The 24,385-nt window shown below is 43.3% G+C and overlaps 1 protein-coding gene across 2 annotated transcripts; it reads left to right on the top strand.

The window, feature by feature from the left end:
* The first annotated feature begins 627 nt into the window (after window positions 1-627).
* On the top strand, window positions 628-23,330 carry arhgap17a (Rho GTPase activating protein 17a). 2 transcript variants are annotated; one of them, XM_012838934.3, is made up of 20 exons: window positions 628-1,265; window positions 7,252-7,291; window positions 10,509-10,613; window positions 10,851-10,927; window positions 11,177-11,288; window positions 11,444-11,520; window positions 12,391-12,508; window positions 13,995-14,063; window positions 14,202-14,283; window positions 14,869-14,996; window positions 15,553-15,664; window positions 15,757-15,838; window positions 15,927-16,007; window positions 16,238-16,351; window positions 16,443-16,534; window positions 16,632-16,788; window positions 17,589-17,852; window positions 18,575-18,702; window positions 18,831-19,364; window positions 21,715-23,330. In XM_012838934.3, exons 1-20 carry the CDS (start codon window positions 1,213-1,215, stop codon window positions 21,819-21,821), a joined length of 2,532 nt encoding a protein of 843 aa, XP_012694388.2. In that variant the 5' UTR covers window positions 628-1,212; the 3' UTR covers window positions 21,822-23,330. The 2 variants fall into 2 exon arrangements, with proteins under 2 accessions (XP_012694388.2, XP_012694389.2); XM_012838935.2 differs by lacking the exon at window positions 17,589-17,852 and having other exon boundaries at window positions 629-1,265.
* The last annotated feature ends 1,055 nt before the right edge of the window (window positions 23,331-24,385 follow it).

The following is a 24,385-nucleotide window of genomic DNA, read 5'->3' as shown; positions in this document are numbered from 1 at the left end:
GAAAATACAACATACAAATGGAAAAGTCCATACTTTACAGGTTATGAGGAAGACGCAGTGTTTAGTGAATAAAATCAGACATAGGAAGGGATCAAACCCACATACTGCTTAGGTGATGCTTCATCAGATGCCCGTGAACAGGTCCAGTCTCGTAGAAAAGTCCTTTTGAACACAATGTTGGCTTTAAAAGTCATGATTGCACACCATCGCAATACGTGGAGTTTTCTCTAACTTAGAAAAGGGCTACCCATTTTTTGTCTGAAGTTATTAATATTGTTGTTAAATATCTCAAATTGCACATCTATTTTCATGAATCTGTGTTAAACTTGATGCTATATGTGTTTGCTCATATGCCTATTTCTCGTATGCACTGTGATGTCTCAGCAGAATCAAAATGATGGCAATTCTCAGATGGTACAATGACCTAATTGTGATAATTAGGCCATTATGTTGTACTGCGTAACATATCTAGGACACAATCCCTTATATCCGAAGGAGTATTTACTTTGTGTCTATAAATCAACTAAATGTCTCTTTATATATTTGATCAACCCATGCATAGTCAAAGCTTTGATTATTTGTTTGTTATGACCATGGATGTGTAAACTGCTCCACTACTCATTCCACTTTCACTCATAAGGATGATGCATTGTCCAGTTAAGGGCATATGCAATAGGTTTGATTGAAACATAACGTATAAAATATGCATTACTCTCACCTCTCTGAGTTCCCTAACTACGACAATAGCAACAGCGCTTTATAACTACCCACAACAGTCTGCGAGGGAGGTGGATGCTACGTATACTTCCTGCAGGCATACGCCATCAGCTTTGTACTCTGCGGTAAGGTAGGAATTGTTGGGAGAAAGGGCGATTTGTTTAAGTGAATTAGCTGGCCAATTTACTGCATGGACGGACTCACTGGCCTTATTACTGGTAGAATACGGATTAATTCTGACAATTTTCGGAACAGATAACTACTGCAAGTACGACATGAATAAACCCGAAGATGTCATCCAGATAACTTTTTTCATCGTTTCTTGTTAGCTAGCTTGAAGTAGGCTAAGCTAATTATCGGAAAAGTTTAATGTGATTAGCTAGCTAGCAACCTGAACACCTTCATGATCAATCAAATGATTCCCTGCTGATGAGGCATATCGCTGGATAGTCTTTTTCACTTTTTCACTGAGTGTAATCAACCGTGGGACTCAAAATGAAGAAACAGTTCAATCGGATGAAACAACTGGCCAACCAGACAGTTGGCAGGCAAGTATTCATTTCTTTAATATAACTGACAATAACTAGCTTGCCATGTAGCTAACAATAGCTAATTTTGATCTTGTGTATTGTGAAGTTAACGTTAGTTTTGATTGCGCCTCGGTGGATTGCGTTGATTTTCATATCGACACATACGTTATCTATTTGCTACGTTCATTTGGTAGCTAGGTTGCAAGGATATCCAGCTGTTGATGACTAAGTCAGGTTAACTTAAATGGAAGGTATTTTTCACACTCTGTCCAATGCAATACGTTGAATGCTAGTCACCTTAGCTGGCTAGTTATTCATTGAGTTTACCAGCTGTTCTTGATGTGGAGCGTTATTCGTTTTTTACCAATCAACGTGGACGGTGGCCAACGGTACATTAGTTACACATATTTCCATTTAGTGATACCTCACTAGTTGGGACATGTAACGTTGTGCCTAGCATTTATCTTGTCGCAGCATAGTTCTGACAGCTGTTCGAACTCTTGAAAAGCGTGCTGTTGATCTCTTGCGAGCTATATTGCCATCCATGAATTACATGGCAGGGAATTCTCTGCTCAAAGCTAACGGTATCTGGCTATGTGTCCCTGGCCTCTGATTTCGGGTTTTCCTGTTATTATATAGTATCTTAACTTGAGCATTGTATTTATTGACTCTCTCACTCATGATATTAATTAGGAAATCAACAAGTGTTTTGTATGTCCGTGACATTTCTTTTGAAACAGCTGTTTCTTTTGACAATTTTGTCGTTGCATAAGTCTGCAGATAGTGTCACCACTGCAAAAAGGTTTTGACAGTCCGTGGGTATGCTTTCAGTGGCCTTAAGAGCAGCCTAGATGAGTCATCAATGGCCCCCTTGATTTGCCAGCCCTTTCAGCCGTTACTGCAGACTTCCACCCCCAAGATAATGTCGTCTGTGTCTTAATGAATGCAAAATGGTTTTCATCCATTGTAGAACCCTGGCCTACATTAGAAATTCTGCGAGGACTTGTCTGTGGTGCTATTTCGGAATAAATTCATTGCCAACAGGGTGTGTAAGGTTGTGTCTACTGTCATAGTAAAGTCACTGAAACACACCCGTTTGAATAGAGCCAAACTGGCCCTTGTAATTTCTTTGCTCCTTTGTAAGTGTATCCACAGGAAGATGTTTGTTCAGCTATACATTACTGCCAGACATTGCTTCCTTCTGGATTTACTGCTGTGTTTATGAAGATGACCTATCATCAGATCAAGTCTAGTCATTGGAGGATATGGTGTCTGTAAGTTAGAATTGTTTAAATGAAATTAGCTTTGTGTGTTGACAGTGGTGAGGCTGGAGCAGGGTGTTCCCTACCCCTGGATGGCATAGTTTTCTTTTCTGATGTTTTCATGGGGGTCATACAGAGAAGTGCCAGAAATGATCTGCCATTCGCCATGAGAGAGGGGATTCCAGTTTGGTACACATCTACTCTAAAACTAAGGCTAATTAGTTTCAACTCATATATTTTATATGACAGCTGAGGCATTGGCTCAAATCTGTGGAACACAAACAGCAGTCTGGAGAGGGTCAGTGAGCCAAGTGCTCTAGATACTATCTGGAATTATAAATAGAGTTACTATTCCAGCCCCCAATACTTAAGGCTGATGCTCGGATATCTGTTTCTCAGAAGTAAATATGTGATAATGTACAGCCATTAAGTACAAATATTTTGAGTATAACACTACGTCAGTAACACTAAATCCATTACCTTCCAAGTGCACAGCAAAGTGAGTTTCTGAAGTACCGGTGCCCATTTTGTCATGATTTTTAAAAAGTTCAAATCTTGAAAGCCCCAATCTTATGGCCTCCCTGTGTTTGCAGCCTTGGCTGGGTTTTGGTGCAGAGAGGCATCACTGGAATTCTCATCATTTCCTTTATGTATTTTACTAACCATAAATCAGAGGCTTGTGATGCAGAAAGCAGACCTGAGTGTCCATGGGGCAGAAGGAGGCTGTAGGGAGGGGGGTGAGGGGTAGGTCACAAGAGGGGGTCCAGAGGCAGGACGCAGGCCTCAGCTGGTCTCCGAGTTCCTGTGATTGTAAAGTGACGGAACATCGTGTTCAGCATGCAGCTCCTCAAAGGAAATCGCTCCTTATTCGCCTTTTTTAAACAGGAAATAGTTCTGGCTGAGGAAGTTTGATTTCTAGGAATGAAATCAAAGATGGGTAGAAAGGTATGTCAATGGCTGTTTGAAATGTGAAAAGGGTTCCCCAGAGCATGCCATGTTTGGTCTTTTTTTATTTGTATTATTCATGGATGTTTTTACTGGACTAGCAAAATGTTCCAAAAACATACAGGGAAGATGTTGGAGTGTCAAGTTATTTTCAATAAACCTGCGCTACTTTTTTTTGGCTTCCTATTTATGCAGAGGAGTTGTTTGGGCCTGTCTGTGTAGGCCAGAGCTTGCATCAGTGAAGAATTCAGGTGAAAGTATGGAATAGGCCTGCACCCATTCTTTTCCTATCAGCTGTCATACTGCATAGCTTTATGCGGCTGTTGAAATAGGGCCTCTGCTCCTGTTCAGGCCTCGTTGTGATTCTGGCATTTTCTCAGTGTTTTGTCATTTAACCTGAGGATATTTCATTACACAACAGCTCCAAATCAGCAGAGCAATGCGATGAGTCATAGCCTGTTTAGGGAAAGATGTGTGTGGATATCGTTAGCAAAACTAAATCCACAAATTCAGGAAGAGTATTAAAGTTTTCAATTTGGATTGCACCACCCTTTGCTTCTTGAGATCAGCTGTGCAAGGCCATGATTGTCATCTGTGCTAATATCACAGTTGCTTATCGAAAGCAAGTCAACAAACAGATTGTTTGAAGATCACAAGTGTTTTTTGACAGGAAAATGTTGCCATGGACACAACTGTTTATCGTGTGCTTTTTTTTTTTTGTCTGTGTGTCTGTGTGTGGTTTTTCCCATCCACCGCTAAAATGCCAACTTGCCCTTGTTTTTCATCCAAACTTTCACAACTCAAGGCTACTTTTTGTGGGTGGGCTTGCTGAGGTGGCCAGCCGCATGGTCTGTTGAGTGTATGGAGCAGTTTAAAAGATGTGGTGGGTGGACGGCAAAGAAAGATTGACAGAGCAGTTTCTTATTTATATCAACAGTATCAAACAGCCCTTATGTCTCTGAAGTAAACCTGCTGTTTCTGTCCCAAAGCAACTCTGGGTAAGCCTGTGTGAGCTTCCTGGAAATGCTGATCTACACACTGTCTTCTCAGAATCTTGGCTTTGTTTGTGTCTGTTTCAGCGTGTTGGTGGTAAGCTCTGGTGTTGACTCTTGAGTACTTGTGAGGCATTAATTGTAAAGTTGCCCTGAATACAGTGATAAGCGCTGTGTAAATGCAGCTTTGTTTATTGTACCATTCCATTGACATTGGATCAGCTGGAGTGTTGTGATGTTGCCTTGTACCATTACAAACCAAATCCATTATGAGAGCCTTTGACTTTTAACCCCGATGTTGGGGAGATGGGTTGAGCATAATATTTCGTACTTCATCAAGAGAGGGTGGTATGGTCCATCAAGCCTTTGCCAGTCAGTCCATTGCCTTTGTGAATAGCCTAGTTCAGCACATTTTCGTCCAGGCTTGCAGTGCAGCGAATGGGCACATGGTTATGTTTCACACTGTGATGCAGGAAACAGCCTTAATGGCCAGCCTCATGAAATGGAGCCACTGAAATCTGTATTCCTTTGATTGGCTCTTCTCAAGGCAAACCACAGTTCATCATAGGAGGAGTGCCATCATAGCCAGGCCCATGCACTGCGGCTCTCGCTCTTGCTCTCCCAAAAGCACACGTGACCTCACCAGCTTGGCCTAGGCCTTGTTCCAGAAAGAACTGGAAAGAGAAAAAAAAGCTTTTGAATTCTCTCTGGACTTGGTTGCAACTTCTCTTTCTTTTTCCTTACACCCCCCCCCCCCCTTTTACTTCTCTCTCTCTCACTCACTCTCTCTCCTTCTGTTAATTGGAAGCAGCTGTCACAAGGTTACTGCAGTGCAGGGAGGTTTGGTTTTGGCAGTGGAGGAAAATGGCAGGCAGAGAGGGGACTGGTAGATGGGTATGGGAGAGGGATCACTAGCCTAAATATGTCCTGTAATTTAATGATCTCATAATTGTCTGTCAGACGACTGTGGGAACCCGTCTGCTGGAGATAAGCTTAAATGTGCTTACCCGTAGAACGTGGTTTATTCACCAGTAAAATCTCCCCCCAAAGATGCAGCTGTAAAATCATTAGGCTATCTCCAGGACAAACCTGATCTTATTAGCATCAAAAGGCAGGAGCAGATCATTGCTAATGAGTAGCCTTTTTGCCCTCTCGGTGTAGTAACAAATGAAATGGACCTGATTTGATTACCAATGGTATGATTCATGGAGGGGTTACGATGAGGAGGGGCGTGATGAGAACCTTGCGTTTTGCTACTTCAGGAATCCATTTGCGAGAGACTCTTGCTCCACCCCATACCCTTGTAGCGTGAGACGCCAACCAGGGCTTGCCATGGCCACACTGTTGCCATAACAATAAACAGGAGAAATGAATGGGGGGGGGGGGGCAGAATTTGCGTTATTTTGATAAGTAATATCGTAAACCAGCGGGGCTATATTTTATTGCCATAATAAATGCAATGGTATGGAACTGAGCTGAAGAGGTAGCAGGAATACATGGAGGTAAAAAAATAATCTTATTACAGAACATAACATGACTACCAATTACATTTGGGTTTCGAGAGCTGTTGTGTCACTGATTAATTACCATTATGCCAGTTTACACAGATGCTTCAGCCGTTACCAGGCAATAGTAAGAAAAGCTCATTTTAAATATCAGACACACTGGGAGACTTATTTCACACATAAAATTGGAAATGTGGTGCTGCAATTGTGTAGGACGTATCATGCTGAAGATAAGACACCAATGTCAGGGCATAATAAACTAAGCTGATTACTGTGTGCTCGGTGTAGCTCCACAGTAGCAACTCTGAGGAATAGGTGTTGATAAGCCCTGTGAACTAAGCCTGTGTTTCCCACTCGCAAGGTTTTTCGAGAACCTAATCGGAATGCCTGTCAGAGTGTTTTGTTGGTTTGCTATTAATAGGGCCTGAACCGTGTGGATGCAGGGTTGGCCCTGAGAGTGGATGGGTGGCGTATGGGAGAGCTGTGGGAAAGTGGAAGGGCCCAGGGCTCCGGCCTACAGACAGCTGTCCAACTCGACAGTCTAGTCTAGTCAGCTGTCAGGTGGCCCTCGAGCAATGTCTGACGGATTCTTTCAGTGCTGTGCTAGCATTTTTGCTGCACTAATACCACATGCAAGGCCTGTTTCAGTTGGGATTTCTTGAATGCTGTAACACATGCATATTTATCATGACAAAACAGTGACATTAGCTGATGTGCTATTCATGATATGGAAAATGTAGAATGTTGTTCATTTAGACCAATCGGACCAAATTATTAACGTATACAGATACAGATCATCACAGGGTGCAGGGGTATGATGGTTAAATAGCTGGAGTAACAATGAATTAGCTGTCTGTTTTGAGCGTATAGGCAAGTGGAGATGTAGCCTTTCCTCTGTTTGTTTATTCAAGATATGTAAATACCATCGCCTAAATCTTATCTATTGTTATGTCAATTTTCTCTTATGCTTAAAACAACTGAGTGCGTTAGGCTCTTTCCGTCAGGAATAATATTAAAACAAGAACGTGACCCTGACCGTGTTCGGGTAGCTTCTTGAACACCGTGCTCTTCCCACAGTGACTCACTGAGGAAGGCTGTATGTCAAAACGTTTACTGTGATGTTTACTGTTGCTAAAAACAAAATCATAAAAAAGAAAAAAAAACAAGAATGTTGGAGTGCGGCCTTTCTGTCACTACCTTGCCGGTGTTGGAATGGTGCTGATTTAGAGTGTGTCTTTGAACAGAGTCTTAACAATCTGCCCCACCCATCTAACCTCTTATTGTTATTCTTCATTTGCAGGGCTGAGAAAACAGAAGTCCTAAGTGATGACCTTTTACAGGTGAGAGCTTATCTTTGTGGTGATCTCCTGGTGCGTCACTAGTGCAGCTGGGTTTCCAACCAACTCAAGAGCGATTGTGTGCACATTTCCATGTGCTGTGTTATGTGAATTAATGGGAAACTACCCTAATGAAGGGAGGAGTTGTGAACAGCTGTGGGTTAAAAACTTTAATGGAGGATGTAATAAATGCGATTTGATGTGAATAAACCCGTTTCCGTCAAACTTCGTCACATTATACTCTATGCGAAGCGGGAATTAATCCACCCCCTCTTGCAAATTAATTTCTTATTTGATTTACAAGAAATTATGGGAATTTCAAGTGTTTCCAGTTAGGATTTCCTATTCGAATGGTCAAAATTTGCATTATAAAGTTGGATGGAAACCCAGCTAGCGTCTGTACTTGTACATGTGTGCTGTGTATAGCCGCTCTAGGGCTGTTGAGGCAATGCTAACTGACATTAGTGAGAGTCAAGGCTGATTTATACACCGATAAAGGACACTAGTAAATGTTTGCCTGGTCGACGGAACTGTAATCCTGGTTGAGTACAGTGGTGGGAACCATATGAGTCATCGCGCTTGAGCAGGTGGAGCCTGACTTCACGCTGCTAGGCAAACACATTCCTAACGCCTTATTTAGATGGCCCAAGAATGTGTCCAGTTGCATGAATGAAGTGTTAAAAAAACAACCCGAGGTGTTGCATCTGCCATGCTGTGTTAGTTGTTCAGCACAACACAGGCCGAGATTACTGTGTACATAACAGAAATAGGGTGGGGGAGTATAGGCTGAACCTTTAATGAAGTTCACTATATAAAGACCTTTTAAGCATCGTTTGTCTCTTACAGCGGTTCTTTTAAGTGATTTGCTGTTAAAAATGTGCAGTGTCAATAAAAAGTAATAATTAATCCTTAATATTCCCTAATACTGTTCATGCCCTTTTATCCCAGTTATCAGTGGTGGGGGGACACCACTGATAACTGGGATATGAGTAGAGTAAACTCTGGTAGAGTATGGGGCAAAGGCCATTCCCAGGGAGTCTTCCCAATACTAAAAATAAAATAAAATACATGTGAAATGTAGCTGGGGTTTGTATGGGAGAGTGTTGAGAATGAGATGGTGGAGATGACTACGAGGCAACATCAACCCACTGCACCTGACCAGTCTGGTCTCTAATGGTAGCATGCTGGCTCATAGCTCTCTCAAGAGTCCTTGTGATGTGTTATTTGGCTCTGCTTCCCCCCTTCAGGCACATATCTCTCAGGAACATCTTCTGATGTGGCACACAAGGTGGGATTTTCAAGGCTTTGGGGGTGTTTTTATTCATAGCTCTGTCTTCCACCTGGTTGTGTTGATGACAGTCCCAGCTGTCTGTTTGTGTGTATAGCACAGTTCCTCAAGGATTGACGCAGTTATTCAAAATTCTTGTCTCCGTGCCAGAAAGATCCAGACATCCACTTTCATGGGCCATGGTATGTTCTGTTGACAAGACGGCATCATCAAAACATGCTGGGCCAAACAAGAAATGGAAACGATAAATGTGCTCCGGCAAATTATTGTCTGAGATCTCTGATTAGATTTCACATCCCCAATCTGTAGGGTCTTGTGACAAGACCAAGATCCACACCCATTTTGAACAGAGTCCAAGCAGTTCTACAGCAGTCATTCTCACAAGACCACGTGCATGTCTGGACATGTTCACCTCGCTGAAGTTTGGCTGAGTTGGAGCTCCACTCCTACCTAGCAGTGGGATTTCCCTGCTCAGAATCAGTGAAGGCCAGGGCGTTGATCTGCTTCCCCTTCCCCCAAAGCTAAGAATTGTTTGGGCTACGTACCGTCTGGCCAGTGATTTTTTTTTTTTTTTTTTTTTTTTTTTTTTTTCATATGAGGGAAACAAAAAGGAAGCCCACCAATTGCTCACCATCCATGCCAGTTCCCTTTAATCCAAACACTTCTCCTAGGACAGGATCTCCCTGCGCAGCAGAAGGGGTCAGTGGATTCCCCTTGTTCCTGTGCCAGGTACTGCTGCTGCCTGTCTGCTCCCATGCAGGAGAGGAGAGGAGAGGGGAGTGGGGTTGCCTGGATGGAATGCCTGTTTGACCCAGCTGCTGAGGGAAGGGGCGGTAGGGCTGGAGTGACGTAATGGAGGCCAAGAGGTGCGCCGAGGCGGTTATCTCCACTTCCAGCCTGTTGGAATTCTTGAACTGTGGGGCTGTTTTTGGAACACAATCACTTTTTCTTTTTTTTCACTTCTTCCCCTTCCTTTTTTTTTTTGTTCAAAGTTCCTTTGTGAGTTTGAACTCTCCACGTCATCCCCTCCGTGCCTGTTCAAACACACACGGGCATGTTGCGCTGACTTTTTTTTGTCATGTTATTTCTTTCCCTATTGCGCATGGCTGTCTTTCTGTGTGAGTGAATTTGTTTTCCAGTTTTTGGAAACACCCCCTCCTTTCATGCTGAAGTTGTACCTGTGTGCAGATGTTCACGAATGGACAAGTAAATAGTCCTCAGGCTTATCATGTCATATGTATCAACTGTGGGTGATCGAGGCTGTTTCTGTTTGGTTGGTTTCCTAAGCGTAAACATAAACATGTATACCGGTATGTGTGACGGAAATTCTAATACTGTACACACTGTTTCTTGAAACCCAGGGAGAATATACTGTAAAATATGCGAAGCATTTCCAGGACAAGGCCAGGAGTCATGGCCTAATGTTCTTGATGTCAACAGTGGGGTATGAGTCATAAGTCTTTAAAAAGCACATCCTTCTGCATCTCTCCTTTGGGAGTGGTGTTATCAATCATACTTGAACTTACCCCACCCCTTAGAGACTTCCAAAACCATACATAGTTGCCCTCCAGGCTGCTCGTGTCAGCTAATTTCTGTGTTGTACCGAAAGGGCTTTCAAAACAGGAAAGAAAACACCTCTTTTTAATAGTTACTATGGAGATAGTTACTATGGAGAGGGGAAACAAAGGCCTTATTTGCTGCTCATCCGTACATATGCACCAACACAGCTCGAAGAATTCCTCCTCCACGGTGTCATGGGTTCTGCAGTAATTGCATAACGGGTCTCAAAAAGTTTGTCTTTGTTATTTGTTCGCTGTTAGTTCAGCAGTGTGAACAAGTCAGACTCAGTCAGGGGTGAGAAATGATGACGGGCTTTAGAGCACTTCGGTGATATTGATTCTCCTCCCCCCCCTTCCCTTGTTGTTTGTGCAGATCGAGCGACGTATGGAAATGGTGCGTGTGGTGTCCCACAACATGCACAAGAGGATGGTCTCGTGCCTGCAGGGACACATCGGCACCGACGGTGAAAAGAGACATGTACGCGACCTGTGTGCGCCGACACAAATAGCCCCCTCATTGCACATCCACTCCAACACCCTTTACGACACTGCAGCTGTCACAGTATGCTCTGCATCCACTGTCAGCCACTAACATAGCCCTTGACACGGGTCAGGAATTCAACATCAGGCTTATGCAAGACTATTGAGAACATGCCACTGCAAATGTTTAAGTGATGTCTGCTCACTCTCCCTCCCCCTCTCTGTTCCCACACAGAAAAAGCTCCCGCTATTCGGCCTGTCACAGTCAATGCAGGATGGAGGTGGTCAGATGGGGGAGGAGTCGCTCATAGGGTGCGTCTAAGGCCCTTGCACTGTTTCTACTCTCTGCCTATGAATTATGCTGAGTCGTCAGCCGTTTGGTGTCGACCTAATTCTGAAGTTATGACTCATGTATAGGATAAAATTGCGCCAGTATGAAGGCTTGATGGCCAATGGAGATAAAGTCCTCTGGAGAGCACTGAATAGTTTAATTGATATTTGAAGGGCTATATGTAATGGTGTCTTTAATGGGTTTGTTTTCTTGTGTGAATGTGTCTGTAGGAAAATGTTGGAGGTCTGCGGCGATGCTGAGAACCGGCTAGCCTCAGAGCTCATGCAGCATGAGGTGCAGATTGAGAAGGATATTTTAGACCCCCTCAATCAATTAGCAGAGGTGAGGCCTTCATGTTCACACTGCCCATGGCAGTGTAGCACATGTCCCTTTATGGTAGCTCCCTTGGAAAAAAAATATAGATTCTGAAATTCGAATGTGTCCCTTATCTACCATCATGCAGAAAAGCTCTTGAACTAGCATCTGCTTCCTCTCAGGTGGATATTCCCAACATTCTGAAGCAGAGGAAGCAGTTGGCCAAGCTGGTATTGGACTACGACTCAGCAAAAGCAAGGTAAGGTTTTGACAGATGACATACACAAGGGCACTCTGGTGAGATACCAGCGGGGCACATCAAAGTAATTTAATTGTAACATGGTGCCCCAGAGCACTTTGAGGACAAAGCTTTTTGATGGATAGGTAGACTGGAAATGCTTTGTAAAATAGTAGGTCATAGTAGGTTAGCCAAAAAGGAGAGGTGTAACCTGAGGAGTGAGATACATAGCCCTGCAATAAAGTCGAACTTGCACCCCTTGGACACCAGAAGCAAAGGTGCTAACAAGGATACTTGAACCCATGGGAGCTAGTCTGTCACTAGAAGATCTCTTAACACATGAGGGAGTGAGGTTTGCTCACTGCACAGCCTTACCTGCTGGTCGCTGTTAGACCCATTAGTTGAACAAGAGGTTCTCACCAAAATCACAAGTAGTCAACCAAGGGCTGGCCAGAGTTATATCCGAACCATAGATGTTCTAACAGATTCCCTTTACAATAATTATTGTTATGCCTGATTGTAAAACAGACATACTAGCTAGCTGTTCATTATGTGCGTCATCATATCAGCACCATTACTCTGCATTTAAAAAACACCAAAACCTCTGCAAACACCAAAAACATTTACATGCAATGAAAGTGTTATAGCTCATAGAGGCTGAGGTTGTACTTGCTGAAAAATCTGCAGACCACTGCAGTAAGATATTCCTGCTCAGTCAAGGAAATGGAAGGAAACGGCCTGCTGTGCCATTTAGCCTCAGCAATAGTACGTGCCACAACACCGAATGCAGTAAATCATCATTTGAAACGTACAACAAACAACATGATCTTGTGTGCCACAATTTAGTATTCCATTGAATTTGTGTAATCGGTCTTTGACTTGTCTCTTCAGGTGGTTGCAGGCAACCAAGTCGATAATCTCAGGAACTAACACTCAAGCGCTTACAGCCAAGGCCGATTCACTCAAAGAAGAGGTGGATGAAGCCATGAACAAAGTGGAGCAGTGCAAGGTAGTACACTCTCCAGAACACTTGACATCATTCAGTCACCACGTGTTTTACAGTAGGGTAAAGTTGTTTTAAAAGTAATTATTTGGTCATTGAACAATGGTGCCTATAGCTTTTAGGCAGGCTTTAACAGTCACTATGTAAAAAAAGAAAAACCTGACAGAATTGTTTATAAATGCTAAACTATGAAATGCAGAGCTATTTGTTTAATTTGTGGGTCATGCAGTCAAGCCTGAGGGACAGAAACTCTTACCATAAAAACATTTATTTTCTAAATGCACTCATAAGGCATCAAACACTGTGAAACAGTCACTTGCATGCTCGGTGTAACGGTGTGCCGAGCTTCCCTTGTGGCCTGGGTTGACGGCCGTAAAGTGGAAACTTGCCGTCAGCAGAGCTCACGTCCCACTGGTCCACAGCGCTAGGCTCCATTGTGTTTTGGCGTGGAGTCATTTATCTGCAAGCAGCAGCAGCACAGAATACAGGAAGCCCAGGGCCCAGCTTTCCCTTAGTAAGCTCTTTTCCCTGCGCCAAGCTGGGAGTCGTTGACCAGACAATGAAAGATTAATGAGTTACAAGGGAGAACCTAATGGATGTAAAGTGTGCCAAAGACTAATGCTCACCATACCCTAGAAGACTTTGAAAAGACTTTTAAAAGTCTGACACCCTCTCACATCTGAAGGCAATGTGTCAGAGTTTTTAGTCATGACTATGATCTTGCAAAGACTCAGGGTCACTATTTGCAAGACTGCAACTAGATTCCTGTTGAGATTATTTCCCGTTATGCTCCTGGTGGAAATTTACAAGAAGAAAAAAAGTTTAACAATGGAGCAGAAACAGAAGCAGCTTTTGACCACAGCTGACCTTGTGTGTGTGTGTGTGTGTGTGTGTGTGTGTGTGTGTGTGTGTGTGTGTGGTACAAATGGGAAGACCCGTTAAAAACCCTCTTGATCCCTCCACAACTCCACCGGTTTCACCTCCTTTTGCACGGTCCAACAGAACCACGGTTCCGAGGCCTCCCCGGAGTCTCCTCCATCTACCTACCAGAAATGTTACTGTACCCGTTTTCTGTGCGGTGCTGGAGAGAACTCATCAATTGATTGTTGACAATGCCCACGTCACTATTTGCATGAGCCAAAACTAAAAAATTATGATAATATTAAATGTATTATGCTGACTTTATCGGAAGGTCAAGGCGGGAAAAAGACACACTTAAGACGGCTCAGATAACCACCTTACACCGAACCATCGATATGAGAGGAGCGCCACAGCTCTCACAACTACAGCAAAACTCATGATTTCATCCAGACATTGGAGATTTGTCTGCGACAGTGAATTCGCTTTTAAAAGTCAATTGGTGTAAGGCCGGTATAAGTCGTTTACCAGAAATTTTTTAGATGGCTGCACCGATGTGTCAGTGGGTTTTGAGGCACGGTTTTGAGTGTTGTTAAAGTGCTAACGTAAGTATATTTTGTTTTGACATTTTCAGGATCAACTTGCTGCAGATATGTACAACTTCTCTTCAAAGGAGGGAGACTACGCACGATATTATGTATTGGTAAGTGAATGAAAAAGTGTGTGCGTGTGCTCATGGTCTCAGTCGACAGATTTTTTCCTGACTGTAAAGTTCTGTTTATTTTGCTTCTGGCTGCACTCTCTCTAATGGTCCATGTGTTCCAATGTGGGCTGTTTCCAGCTATTAGAAGCACAAGCGGATTACCACCGCAGATCACTTACAGTGCTTGAGAGTGTCCTGCCAACCATCCAAGCACAGCAAGGTAACTATTGGACTTACGGCTGCAATATCTTCTGCAGTAAACGTGTATTCATAAATATCACTGCTGTGTGACCGTCAGGAAGCTTCCATGCTACGCCTCCTGCCAAACAAGTAATTTCGGAAAAATATATGTGCATTGTAGATACTTTTAAAGATGTTTCAGTCCACATATTAGTGTTTCAGTGTAATAATGTCCAAAATGAAGCTCCTGTACCGAATGCCCTTCTTTTCCCCCCTTTTTGTAAGTTTTTACTTTGTGTATTGTGCTTCATGCCACATGTTTTGCAAGAAACAAACAGGCCCACTCTTTCTCCCAGCATGTGGCCTATGACTCACTTTCCCCACCGCTCACACCTGGTCTCCCTACCCCTCCTTCACACAGACATCACAGGCACACTCGATTCTCAGACCTCACACTTGATCAGAGAAATTGGTGGAAATTGAAACCTCCTTTATCTCCAAACACTTCCAGATTCTGCCCCTTTTGTAATGTTCAACAAGCACAGGAAAATGTGTTTGTGCCATTTCTTTGATGCAGTCTGTAATTTTAGGGAGAGTTCATGCCAATCTACCCTGTGCCCCACAGACTCCTGGACTGAGAAGCCAGCGTTTGGAACGGGCTTAGAAGAGCACTTAAAAAGGAGTAACCGAGAAATCGCCCTGCCCCTTGAGGCCTGTGTGATGATGCTGCTGGAGACGGGCATGAAAGAGGAGGTACGTCAGGAGAGGGGGAGAACAGCAGAGGGCACAGGGCCAGATGCAAAGGTCAAGGGGTGACGCAGTCGCTCTGTAACAGGGCAACGGCTTCATTCCAACTGGGCGATGGGACGTGAAATTGAAAACCAGAAAACCTCAACCTCGGTCAGATGCAATGCAATCTAAAATTAAGTTGGGGGGGATGTTTTTGTTTAACTGCCATGTAAGATTGCCAAGAATAACTTCACAAAAAGTTGAGTTCCTAATGTTGAATTCTTGCAGTTTACCGGGTTGTTTTTTTTTTTTCTTTTCTTTTTAGAATCCCATTTCTCTTTACAAAAATGACATAACAAATTACATTTGCAGTACATTGGAAGGATTAGGCAATACAAAAAAACATTTCCATCTTTCCTGTATAAAACAGTGTAGAAGCGACTGAAATGGATTAATCTTTATTCTTGAAAGATATTGAGCCATAGAAATTCTTTGGGCAATGTTACCTTTGTTAGTACCTTACCTTGCTTGATGGTTAGAACACTGACCACATTACCCATTTGGTTAAATCTCATTGCAGGGCCTCTTCCGGATCGCTGCAGGAGCTTCGAAGTTGAAGAAGCTTAAGGCAGCTCTGGACTGCTCCACATCTCAGCTGGAGGAGTTCTACTCCGATCCCCATGCAGTCGCCGGTGTGCTCTTATGCTAATGACTGGAGTGTGGTAGTTTCTTAATTTCTAATCAGAACTCAACAATGCCTAATGGTTTTTGGTCCTGTTATTAGGAGCTTTGAAATCCTACCTGAGAGAACTACCAGAGCCTTTGATGACCTACCAGCTATATGAGGAGTGGACCCAAGCATCCAAGTAAGCTCAGTGAGATTGGACAGCACTGTTCACTTGGAGAAAGACTATTGGAATCCCACCACTAAAGCTAAACTGTTTCTCCTGACAGTGTCTCTGATCCTGACAAAAGACTGCAAGCACTGTGGGTGGTATGCGATCAGTTACCAAAGAACCACAAAGCAAACTTGAGGTAAGCTACAGTGAGACGTGGGATTCCTTTGCAGAAGTCACCAACGGCTCTGAATCATGAGTTAACCTAATGTTGTCGCTATGGTTTTACTGTGTCATGGATTGTTCGTCCGATGAATGTGTGCATGGATGGATACGTAATTATGTCAAATCCATGATTCTACAAATTTAGAATTATAGTGAGTTGTTTTATCAGTTCACTTTGATTGTTTTTCACATCTCATTTTGCAGGTACTTGGTTAAGTTTCTTGCTAAACTGGCTCAAGACAGTGAGATCAACAAGATGACCCCCAGTAACATAGCTATTGTCCTGGGACCCAATTTACTGTGGGCCAAAACTGAAGGGTAAGGACACTCACTACCCTCAACCAGTGCACTCAACAATACCCTCTTCACACGAGATGTTCAGTCTAACCAGTGTCCACTCTTTTCTTAGGAGTCTGGCAGAAATGGCTGCAGTGACTTCAGTCCATGTGGTGACCATCATTGAACCCATCATTCAGCATGCGGACTGGTTTTTCCCTGAAGGTATGAATCTTCTCTTTAGGAACTTCACTCTCTTTTTTGGTGACCTCTAAATGCTGACGAGAATCTTACAAAAAATATATATTGTGTTTTCTCACAGAGGTGGACTTCAATGTATCAGGGATGTTTACTAAGCCAACGCCCATTACAAACCACATTAACCACCTGACCACACCAGACTATGATTCAGGCACCATAGAAAGGAAACGGCCGGGTAGTATGGTGGGACCAGATTCAGATATTCCTCGCAGAGACAGGTACCTTTCCTCTAGTAAATGTCCAATACTGGGTTCACGAGGACTTTCATAGCTCTTCAGTGATGTCCAAAATGTTTACTCATCTCTGCAATAGTGATTTTCTAACTGCTCGAATTAAAATAGGCTTATTTTTTTCTCTACTAATATAATCAAGTAATGTCTAATTATGCCAAATCATACCTTTGTCAAAAGTGTGTCACCCTTAATTTCACGTGGGATGTTGGTAACTGGTATGTTTTAGCAAGCCTGTGCCCTGTCCTAGTTGGAGCCTTGAGTTTTCCCTTTTATTTTGCTGTAAACTATAAAACCCAGGTAGCTACAAAACGTCACAAACGTTTTGATCTCCTAGCTGAAATCCGCAAGCCAACAAAATGGCAAATGGTGCATTGCACCTTCAATAGAAGAAACTATGGATAATATAATTTGGCCCACTCTGCCAAAATGCAAAGGGGAAAATAATGTGTCCAAGAAAGGGGCCCCTAGAAGGGCACAAGAACTGCTTATGGAGAACTGCTGAGCACATATTTCCCCTCGCAAAAGGCATACTGAGCCCCCTGAGATTTGCGAGGGAACACATGGGAACACACTTGTGCGCAAGTGTGGCAATACTCAAGGTTTCCAGCTGGGACAAGGCCTTGGGTCCTCTCAAATCAATCTAAACCCACTTACTGTGGATGTGGCGTATGCTGTCATTGTTGGAGGATGGGTGTCGGGGGGGGGGGGGGGGGCTGTTCTTTTGGGGAAGTTTTTTTAGCTTGGCGCTGGGTCTGTGTTCACTATCCACTCTCTCTGTGCTGTAGCGCCGCTAACAAATTACTGGACCACATTCCGCGTAGAGGCAATACTCTAACTAGAAAGCAGCACGCTTCGCCTGCCTTCCAGCCCCCTCTGCCTCCGGTAGAGGCTGCGGGGGCTGTGGTGGGGCAGCCTGCCGCCGAGCTCCAGCCCCAACTGCCTGTGCCGGGGGGCCAGGGCTTAGAGGCCTGCCAGCCTAGCTTGGCGCTGGGGATAGCTGCCCTGGCGGCCGCGCAGCAGCTTCTAGTCCAGCCCAGTGAGGAGAGCAGGTAAGAGCCAAACGGGCTCCTCCGACTCAGCCGCCCTGTTTGATTGGCTGAGGCAGATGTGTGCATGATCAATGTTCTTCTCTAAGGAGGTTGCTTAGCAACAGTCATCCAGTATAGGTAGTGACAGATTGTTTGCAGCGTGTGCAGCGAATTAACTATAATTGGAATATTCAACAAGCATGTGGTTTTAATTTGACAGACAGGCACAGAATGGTTTGTGCCAAAAGTATTTCATGCATGCATACAGTGGCTGAACCTTAATTAAATATTTTCCCCCAATTAACTTGAGTTTTGAATATAAGTATGGTGCTGAATTTGAAATACTGAAATTGTCAGAGCACTTTGGACACTAAACTTTCCTCCAAAGATCGTATACTTGCAGGCAGATCACAATGCAGCCCACCTCTTCTGGGTCTGGCTCAATATGGCTCTGAGTGCAAGCCTTTGTTACATGGAGCTGTAGACGCCTCTGTGCCCGTGCTAAGACGCACGACTCAGCCTTGTGGGCAGAAAACAATCCAATATATTGAGCCGTTATCTATGCCCAGTAGATTCCAACAGAGAAGTTCCAACATGTGTGCTTAAGGGGGTTGCTTCTCAGATAAGAAAGGTGAAAGGTTAATCTCATGGTTTAGTGGTTGCTTTGCATGGAACTTGACCATGGTCATGACCTCTTGTATTGTAAGGTAAAAAAGCTCAGTGTTGACTTTCTCTGGCTCCAGCTCCAGATCCAGGGAGTCTGCATCCACCCCCCCACCCCAGAGGAACGGCTCTGCAGGATCAGGCCAGCTGAATGTGGGGTCCCCAGTGGCAGGAACCACAGGCCCCAGTCCTCACATGACACGCAGAGGTAAGAGACGATGACGAAACGTCTTGTTACCCTCGAGTGCTCTTGAGTTGAAGATGGAGTCTGGAATTGGGATACAGTGATATTTCTGTGTTCTAAATTCCATATTTCGATACTGTTTCATTCCCTAGGCACCAAAAAGCCAGCCCCTGCCCCTCCAAAACCAGCCAACCCCCCTCCAGGTCAGCCCGGCCCTCAGCCAGGCCAGTATCCCACCGCAGGCACCCCTCTGTCCCTCCCTCACACACCAAGACCCCTCTCCAGCCACTCTCCCACAGCACAGACACCCACTCTGACGGTGGCCCAGCCTGCCACTACACCTCGCCGTCACTCCAGCAACCAGACGCTCATCCAGGCACCCAACCACCCACCCCCACAACCTCCCACGCAGGTCACCCCTCCTCCCCATGGCCAGACTGAGTCTGGAGCGGACCCTTCCCCGCCCAGCACTCCAACCCCACCCAACACCCCTCCACCGACCATGACTCACCCGGATGGTGCCGGAACCCCCATCTTTTCGCCGTACCCAACAGGTTCTTTACCCCGGCCGCGACCCGTGCCCAAACCACGGAACCGGCCCAGTGTCCCTCCACCGCCACAGCCTCCAGGCTCAGGTCCAGGCACGGACACCAACGGCATCTGTAGCTCTGCATACAAAATGATGGGTAAGCCCCATGCTCTCATCCACATGTGTTCAGTAGATAAAAGTGATGACATTGATTTTAGGAAATATTGATTTTAGCATATATATGTCATTATAATGTACAATGGGGTATTAAGCTAAACACTGCGTTCAGATGGGGTAGACCATAAACAAGCAGGTGTTTAACTGCAAGTGATAGAGTAATGCAAAGTGAGTTGTTTCTGGTCAGGCTTAGTAGTCTGCTCAATTGGACTAATAAGGGCTTGACAAAATCAAGTTTTTTTTTTTGTTGCTCTGTTTAAGTTTGGAATACAAATCACTAACAGTAATGTACGATGATGCATTCACAGGTTGAAGAGATTTCACTCGCAGAGGTTTGTTTTTTCAGGGATGATTATTTAATGACACTGTTGCTCTACCATCATCATCATCATCATCATCATCATCATCATCATCATCATTATAACCATGCACTCATACTGCGTGTCTGTGGACTTCATTATTGGCAACATTATAACATTCACAAGACATCCCCCAGCTTCATTTATTTACATTCTTGCATTATCTCTCTCTGTGTCTGTGTGTGGGCTTTCAGAATACATGGAAAAATGGTTAAGGAAGTGTGTTTGCAAACGAGTGTGAACTCATTTCCTTCCATGTTCTTTCTTAATGGAACATTCTGAGCGCATACTAGATCTCTGTTTGCCTCATTAGAAGCCAACTGTTGATTATGAATCATACAGTAGTTCTGGCAAGTTTCCTTCAACTCCCTGTTATAAAAACACCAGAACCAAAGGCTGCATAGGAATATTGGCCCACAATCTATCCACTGTTAATGTAGAATAGCATAATTACTAGAAGCATTTTTGACACCTCCCAAACATGCTTACAATTAAGTTAATCAAGCAGGAAGGTAGGGGTGTTCAATCATTTATAGCTATTCATCAGTAAAGTATGTATTTATTTATCTCTACACCTGTATAATTTGCTGTTTCACAACATAAATTGTAATTTTAGTCTGGCCTTTGAGCAACACCTCTACAAACTTGTAATAACATATTAGATCAAACATATACAAATCCTGAAGACTGGAATTACTTTCCATGTTTGATCCAAGTTGGATTGAAGTGAGAGACGCCACTTCAGTTATTTGTACACCGCTGTTTTCGTTTTGATACAGGGCACATACATATTTAAAGTTTGATTGTGTTTCTTGTGCCCTGTGTAGTGACGTAATGTGTTTATCAATTAAATCAGCCTATGGTAGGGTGGGATAAAATTATATCAGTATGTTTCCTGTGTTTGGGGTAGACAGAGATTGTATTTAGGCTCTTTTTGAAGCATGTTTTTTTTCTATATGCAATTTAGTATTGTTATCATCTTCAGATTCATTTTCATGGTATATGAAACACACCTGTTGTTCCAGCCAGCCGCCTAAGCTATACAGTTCTGTGGTCTGGGTCGGACACCCTCTGAAAATGTTTAACTAAACCAAAAAACCTGATTTGGCATGCTAGCAAGTTACTTATCAGTGCCAACTGTGCTGTTCTTAGTGTTTTGTAAGGATTTTGCCTGCCTTCAGTAGTTACTAAGATTTCTTTTTTTTTGACCAAAACACCTTACTGCTCCTTTAAGACCAACTGTTTTTTTTTAATTATTATTATTATTATTATTATTATTATTGAATGAACTTTGCTTAGTTTTGCAACCCCACTCAATTGCCACAGTGTCTTATTCCATGCAAAACATTTCAACAAAAACAATTTAGTAAGATCAGACATTTTAAGATTAAACTAAAGCATTTGTCTTATCACCAATGGCATTGCTTGGATTCAAAACTGATAAAAAAATATTACATATATATTATAAATAATGAAATGAAACAAATAATCCTAGGGTTTCTTGGCAGTTTAGTACAAATTCCAACCCAATCCACTGAAAAACAAGCAATTGCTGAGGCTTAGAATGAACATACAAAGACTGCAAAAATTATTATATTTAGTGCTGGGGGCCAAACTTCGCTATAACTAAAAAAGGTCTTTGGAGCAGAACTACAGGGTTTTGCAAGGTCCATAAGTTTAATAGAAGTTTTCACATTATGTTTTTCAAGAAAATCCATGACATGAACTGAGAGGTCCTAGGTGAGTTGGTATGGAATGACCTCACCGCTAACTACAGACTGTATTGCATGGTGTGCCTAACAAGGATATTTGAATCTATTTTTAATTAAGTGTTTTATACTGCCACATCTGTATTTAATTAGTATTTTATATGGCCACATCTGTATTTGCATAGGCAAGCGCAGGATAACACACTTTAAATGCCGTGTCATAATGTATCGTCTCACGGATGTGTCCTTTTTCTCTGCCTAGATTCGGGGTTGATGTTCAAGGGGCTGAGCCGGGCTTACGTCCCTGACCTGTTTGTGGAGCCGCAGCCCAAGGACAGCGAGCTTGACTCAGAGAGCACCGTCCTCTGAGAGGGGTCAGCCTTCGCTTCGGAGCGTCCACAAACCCTTCGCAATCCCCCAGCATCCTCCCCTCCTCCTCCTTTGGCCCCACGGATCGGTAACCCACTGCTGCTCTCTCCCCTCTAGTTACCAAAGTGTATACCGACCTGGCAGCCTTCAGCCGCCAGCTACTTTCTTCTTAAGTGCCCAAGCTTTAGACAATCAAACTCTCCCAGTGGCAGAGGAGGACTGTGCCAGAGGAGCTTCAAACTCCAGAAAAACTGAGCATCTTTACGTGGAGCTGCCAGGGGTTGATGGATTATATGGCAGTAAAAACAACGACCTTAAACGTTTGAGATTGCTTGAGATGCTAAAAACCCACAGGAGTTGTAAAAGCTAGGTGATGGGTTGACTTTTTATAGACAACATGAGAAAGAAATATATATTGGTTTGAGGTATGAACGGGTGTATGTGTTTGATGTGTGGGGTTGAGTGTGTGGTTATGTGTACATTTGTTATTGAAGTGACCTTTGCTGACATGAGATGATAAAAGAGGAAAGTTTTGCAGGACGTACAGGAGGTTTGGTTGAAACCCAAAGCACCGCTTAAAAACAAAACACAAAACAAAACAAATGTAGCTGGTGACTGCAGGTTTGCAGTCCATTCACAGACTTAAACGGACCCTTTTTTACTGCTTTTGTATGAGAACTGTCTCCTACTTGCTCTATTTATTACCCATCATCAACACATTCCTGTGGCAAAAGGGTTTGTCTTTGTTTTTAAGAAGCCTTATCAGCGCCCCCTTGCATATTCATAGGGGCTAATTCTGTTCATTGGCCATGAGGTGTATCTAAGCCATGATTTATTTGCTGCCTTTCTTTCCTCCCCTGTTTTTATATTGATGGGGCATTACTGTGACTGGTCAAGTAAACTGAATGTGGTATGACATACCAATTGCTCCCCGATCCAAGTACAATAACTCTAAATGCATTGCAATTGCACTTACAGCTAGGCAAGTCACAAGAGCTGTCCTTGCTGTTCCTGTGAAGATCAGGCATATTATCAGAAAAGCTATGAAGATACAGGAGTGAAGTGGTGACACGTGGTACTGGGGATTGATGGGCCACAGAACTGTCATCTCTTCTAACTTTTATTCAGTACTTTTGTTGTATTTGAGAGTAAGGCCATGATCTTGTAAAGAACCATAGATGGTACCTTTTTCATTGGCAAAACTATGTGCAAAGTCAGTGACACCTGATGTCAGTGTTACAATATACTTACTTTCCAGAACATAAGGTCTCTCATCTTAAACCAGCTTTTCTGCTACCTTGCTGCCTTATTCCTCAACACTAAGGAACCATTTTTTTTTTTTTTTAAACACAGGTTTAGAGAATACACTACACTTATGAAACAGGAATTGTTGATGGTGCATTTGAAGCTCAAAAGTTAAATAATACAAGGGACTGGTGAGCTCCAAAATGAATCTGGAAAAAAAGACTGCTTGGTAATACTCATTTTCAATAAAAAGTTAAATGATCATTAACTTGTGTGAACTCCTTTTGTATACATCCGCCTCTGTTCACAGTGTATGTCATAAGGAATGCTTATCGTCTTTATTTAATTTGTAGTGTAAACTTACAAGGAATATAATTTTGTCCCTGGACACTTCCTTCTGGGATTGCTGTCTACCAGTAGAGTCGACTATGGGTTGGCCACACAATTTCTGGTGATGGGGAAGGCAGATGACGATCAGAGAATGTTTCCCTACTCCACTACAAAACTGCACTACGCAAGCCCTAATCCTTAAATGTTATAAAAAATTGACTGTTATTGTGCTCAACCAAATAAGATTGTATGGGGATAATATTGGCAAAAGTCAACTGTACTGGTGGAAAGATCTCCCAAGACCCGGACTGATACCCAGCACTCTCCACCTACCTGAGTCCATGAGGATATGGATGGGCTTTCTGTAGGCCCGCAGGAACTCAGAGGGCGAACGCAGGACAGAACTCTGACATAGGTTACGCACTGCTTCCAACACCATCAAGAGAGCCCGCTCTGCCACCAGGTCTGAAGAGGTGTCCTATTGGAATAAAGAAAGTAGCTGACCAACAGAAACAATGTGGCTTAAAGTTAACCTTATTCTATGACGTTTACCTATACACGTAAAGTGTGAGGTTGTATTTTGTATCACACAACAATGTATTATTTTACCACAAATACAGGTGGACTGACATTGATCACTCCAGAATTTAAGCCTTTATTTTAGGAAGTTTTTAATTCTGCTGTTGGGATGTGGTAGTCATTTACCTGGGTTCTCTCGATCAAAGTGCAGAGTTTGTAAATCTGGGCAAGCAATTCTTCAGGCTCAGTTTGTGACGTGCTATCCTGCAGACTCAGCGTTACGGTGAGGATTTGTGTAGCCCAGGAGGTGAAGATACGGCTGAGCAAACAGTGTGAGACCACCAGCACCCGTACATCTTTCAACAGAGGGCTGGACATGCAGGAAAATCCATCAATTCATCCTCAATTAATAAACACGAAATATTTGATTCAGACCAAAACAATGCCTAAGCCTAGTAGTAGGGATTGTA

The sequence above is a fragment of the Clupea harengus genome, chromosome 23 (genome assembly GCF_900700415.2).
Source record: "Clupea harengus chromosome 23, Ch_v2.0.2, whole genome shotgun sequence".
Taxonomy (NCBI): domain Eukaryota; kingdom Metazoa; phylum Chordata; class Actinopteri; order Clupeiformes; family Clupeidae; genus Clupea; species Clupea harengus.
The sequence above is the reverse complement of the archived record's forward strand: the minus strand, read 5'-3'. Positions and strand labels throughout refer to the sequence as shown.